This window comes from Salvia hispanica, chromosome 3, assembly GCF_023119035.1.
Source record: "Salvia hispanica cultivar TCC Black 2014 chromosome 3, UniMelb_Shisp_WGS_1.0, whole genome shotgun sequence".
Classification (NCBI taxonomy): Eukaryota; Viridiplantae; Streptophyta; class Magnoliopsida; order Lamiales; family Lamiaceae; genus Salvia; species Salvia hispanica.
In genome coordinates, this window is record NC_062967.1 from 51173099 (window position 1) to 51178011 (window position 4913).

The following is a 4913-nucleotide window of genomic DNA, read 5'->3' on the forward strand; positions in this document are numbered from 1 at the left end:
ATTTATTTCTTGGAAGGCCCAATGGGTTAACTAGGCACCATTAATAGTTTGCAACTATGCCATTTAATTCATTTTATATCTTACCTATCGTGTAGTAATTTAATTCTTTTTGGTTTCTGGTACAATTACTCATACATCTAAATGATGAGTTGATGACAGCGCTGTAATAATGAATAATGATCACAACAATGTCGAGAGCATTGTTAAACCAGAAGTTAATTACTGTTCTCATCACAAAAACAATAAAAAAAAAATTGATAAAATAAATCTTAAGTCTGCAAAGACATTTGAATATAATTAAATCTAATTGCGTCCGTGATAATTCGTCAAATTGATTGCTTCTGATAGTTAAAGTCATACTAATAATTAACTATAATGGCACTAATACGAGTAATAATAATAATATAATACTCCACTAATAATAAATAATAATTGTGAGGATTATGGGATTCCAGTAGTAACGCGCACGCTATATGAGTAGAAAACCATCTTTTACTGTATGATTCATTACTCCACTATATTAATTAGTAGTAGTACTTTTTTCTTTAATTAGGATTCATTACTTACGTTTATGATTAGTATAAGCAAGCATCATTCTCAATCATTTGAAATTTTCACCTCGACGGATGTGGGCGTGTTTACTTTGATATAAAAAGGTTGAATTAACACACGTATTTTTAATTGTACTCCATTCTTTTCATATACTACTATCTAGGAGGATAGCTAATGTTTTAGGTAAGATTGAAAATTTAAGAAAATAATACTTACTTTTTTCCTCATTTTCACTCGATTCATAATACTATTGCGGATTTTGGTGAGATAAGATTTAACTTATTTCTTACCGTGTTCTCCTTAATTAAAGTCAACATAAAACATCAGATTATGTAGGTGAATAAATTGGTCAATGTTATAAATGACATCGCTTATAATGTGTGTAAACTGTAAACGGCGTTATTCTGTGTGTTATATAGGTTTAAATTTTCGCCAGAATTGTCGTAAAAATTCATTTCTAATTTTCCTAGAATTGTCGGAAAAATTCATTACAATGCATGAGTTTATAATTTGTTTGACCAAATTCTATATTCGTGGGAATACCAAATTCAGCAAATGTTTTTGATTTTAGGAATTAGTAGCCTAAATATTATAAGTACTCCTTTCGTCTCACCCAAGATGTCCATCTTTTCTTATAGTTTGTTCCACTTAAAATGTCAACTTTCTATACTTCTCCCTTCTCTCTTTATTAAAATATTCAATTACTATTTTAGTAATTTATTAGTACAAGATTTTGAAACTTTAAAAGAAACAAATTTCACTTTTAGTTGTTATTTCCTTTGTCTCACAATAAGAGTCACATTTTATCATTTCGGTTCGTCTCATAATAAGAACCACATTTTATTTTTACTAATTGTGCATTAATTCATATACCGTCTCAAATATCTATATTTTTGTGGAACGAGAGGAGGACTAGTATTAAGTTCAGATTCATGAGAATTAAGATGCATGCACTCCTAAATTGTTCAAGAGTATGCCATTGTTTATACCATAAATATTTGTAGTATAATAACCGTTCGAAATAAGCCAGGTCATCATGCATAAGAGCATCCACAGTGGTGGAAAGATCGTCTGTCCTAGTGGTCGCCACATCAGTATTTCTTAGTCCGGACCTCCCTTTTGCAGTGGTTTCGCCCTACTGTCCGCCCTATCAATTTAAACTCATTTTTCATTTAATTTTTAGTATTGTTTTTTTTTCGCATATTATAAATAGTAAAATTAAATATTAAATTTAATGCAAAATACATTACTTAATTTAACAAAAGATGTTAAAAATTTTATATTTTATATTTAATTTTAATTTTTTTGTTTTCAAATAATAAATAGCAAAATATAATATAGTACTATAAAACACAACAAATTTAAATAAAACACTTCCATTACTTAATTAAATTTACATTACCATAAAAATATAAACATGCTTATAGGAAAGAAAGTATAAACAAAAAAAAATTGAATAAAATGAGAAAAGTATATAATAAAAGTCAAAATATTACCAGAAAAATATAAACATGCTTATAGGAAAAAAAGTTAGTATTAAAATGAGAAAAATATAATAAAAGTCAAAAAATTTCAAGACACATCTACCACTAGGCTAAACATAAATTTCGTATTGAAATCAAACAAAGTTTTACATAAACCAACAAAAACTCTCTTTTTAAGTGTAAAACTAATTGTCCCACATAGAAATCACAAAAAAACTTGAAGTTAAAAACCTATCTATAAAACTACCATTTATCACATCGAAGTCACAATAAAAGTTGAAGTTAAGACTTATCTATAAAAGGTTTACTCAAGCAATGCACTTGTTCATCTAGTGTGAAGGATTATATTCTACAAAATATAATCTTTCACTAATTCACATCTTTCAATATAGATAATTGTTTATAGTTTATAGTTTTAATTAATTTAAAACTCAATTTTTATAACTAAAAATTATTTTTTATATAATAAATTAATTTTTTATCGTCGTTGTCCGTGCTTCTGCAATGGACGGATGAGGAAACGGAGGACGGTCAGGCACCCCTTTATTCGCGACCGAATTTTCAGTCGACTCACTCGTCCGACGAGCTGCAATGGTCGGATGATCATCCACCATTGTGGATGCTCTATATTTCATGCATGGAAGTGCCAACATGACACATCTTCCATACACATGGAAATATGGAAGTGGTTTGACGAATTGTTGGGGGTTAATGAATTTTTGATTTTATAGATAATTTTTTAATCAGATAGAGGAATTATTCGAAAATGCCCTAGTGTATTCACAGTAATATAAGTATGTAGTCCTATTTGAATTATAAAATTAGTAGATATTAATTCAAAAAGAGGGAGATTATAAAGTGGAGGTGGGGGGAGCAAATGGAGCAATAAATGAAAATGAATGGTAAAGATGAAACGATAGTCGCAAAGTGGAGAACCAAACAGCAGCACTCACCACCTTCCCGAAAACGACTTCTCCATAAAGTCCAGCTCCAGTGTGTGCTGTAAAGATGGAAGATTGAACAACCTTTCATTGACCATACCACATTACCACCCACCCAATTCCAAACAATCAGAATATTTCAAAATTCATCCATGACATAACCATTCCTCCTCTGACTATACTACTCCACTCCCTCCCTTCTTCTTCTTCAACAATTCTCCCCTCCTCAACAATGGTGATGGACGACGACGATCCCCACTTCACAATGCCCCCTCATTTCCGCTGCCCGATATCCCTCGACATCATGAAATCCCCTGTGAGCCTCTCCACCGGCGTCACCTACGACCGCGCCTGCATCCAGCGCTGGCTCGACGCCGGCAACAACACCTGCCCCGCCACCATGCAGCTCCTCCCCACCAGAGACCTCACCCCCAACCACACCCTCCAACGCCTCATCCAGATCTGGTCTGACTCCTCCAAGCCCCCGCAAACCATCTCCCCTGACCAAGCCAATCAGCTCCTCCACCGCCTCCACGCCCACCTCTCTCTCAAATCCTACTCTTTGCTCGCGCAAAGCCTCTCCTCCCTCACCTCCTTCGCCGCTCAATCGGAGGACAACGCCGCCTTCTTAGCCGCTGCCGCCGCCGGGATCCTGCCGGCGATGATTTCCCTCGCCGGGGAAGTTAGGGATTTGGTTGTTTTGGAGAGAATCGTTTCGTTTTGCAATATATTGCTCAAGCATCTCGATTCGGAAGGATTGAGGTCAAAAATTGATTTGGGGAATTTCGATTTAAAATTGGGGGTTTTGCTAGGGTTGAAGCAGGGGAGGGTGGGATTGAGGAATGCGCTGGTGAAATTCCTCGAATTTCTAGCGAAACACAAGTGCGTCGAGATCAATTCGAATTCGATTTCGGAAGACGATCATTTCCACCGCGAATTGCTCAAGTTGATCTCCACCAGCTCCGATTCCGAAGCTTCCGGCGCGGCGCTGAGCTTGCTCATCCGGTTGGCTCAATCGAAGAGGAACAGGGCGAGAATCGTGCGCGCGGGCGGGGTGGCGGCGGTGGCGGCGGCGATGGGGGAGAAGGAGAAGGAGATGGGCGCGGCGGCGATTGAGAAGGCGCTGAGGCTTCTGGAGATGTTGGCGGGGAGCAAGGAAGGGCGGAATGAGATCGGGAATTGCGTGGCGGAGGTGGTGAAGAAGCTGCTGAAGGTGTCGGGGGCGGCGACGGAGCACGCGGTGGCGGTGCTGTGGAGCCTGTGCTGCCTGCACGGGGACAAGAGGGCGGCGGCGGCGGTGGTGGAGGGGAATGGAATGGGGAAGGTGCTGGTGGTGATGCAGAGCGGTTGCTCGCCGGCGGTGAGAAGGATGTGCGCCGATTTGCTTAGGGTTTTACGGTGTGGATCAAAGACTTCTGGTATTTCTTGGTATGATACTAAGACTACTCATATTATGCCATTTTGAATGAGGGGTTTTCTTTTTTATTTTATATTAATTATTATTATTATTGTTGATGGGAAATATATAATGTAAATGTGTGCACAAATTTTGTTGACAAGGAAATAGATTTGATCATATGCTCGTATAGTTATAAAATTCATGCAGTATAAAATAAATAATGTTCATGGATTGCTCAAATTTTAATGCAAAGTTCATTAAGTAGAAAAAATACTATGAAAAAAATAATAATTAAAATATTATTGTTAGAGAATTAAATTTACTGAAAGAAAAAATTATCAAATATTAAAAGCGATAAATTTTATGGGATAAACTATATTGATGTAAAAAAATTCACCCAAAATAAGTGTTATCATTTACGCGTTATACGCCACGTGAAGAGAAGTAGCGACTACGTGCCTAAATTTTAAGATCAGATTTTTCATGACCCGCAATCAAACCAGATCCACCATATGACCTGTTAGAGGATAAAACAGC

At 36.5% G+C, this 4913-nt stretch overlaps 1 protein-coding gene across 1 annotated transcript; it reads left to right on the forward strand.

Annotated features, from left to right (window-relative positions):
* The first annotated feature begins 2897 nt into the window (after positions 1-2897).
* Positions 2898-4553, forward strand: LOC125217132 (U-box domain-containing protein 27-like). Its single transcript, XM_048118963.1, has one exon. The coding sequence runs from the start codon at positions 3210-3212 to the stop codon at positions 4440-4442; it is 1233 nt and encodes a 410-aa protein (XP_047974920.1). The 5' UTR covers positions 2898-3209; the 3' UTR covers positions 4443-4553.
* The last annotated feature ends 360 nt before the right edge of the window (positions 4554-4913 follow it).

Excerpts from the sequence above, each read along its gene's own strand:
- LOC125217132 (XM_048118963.1), top strand. The coding sequence starts at position 3,210 with ATGGTGATGGACGACGACGATCCCCACTTCACAATGCCCCCTCATTTC.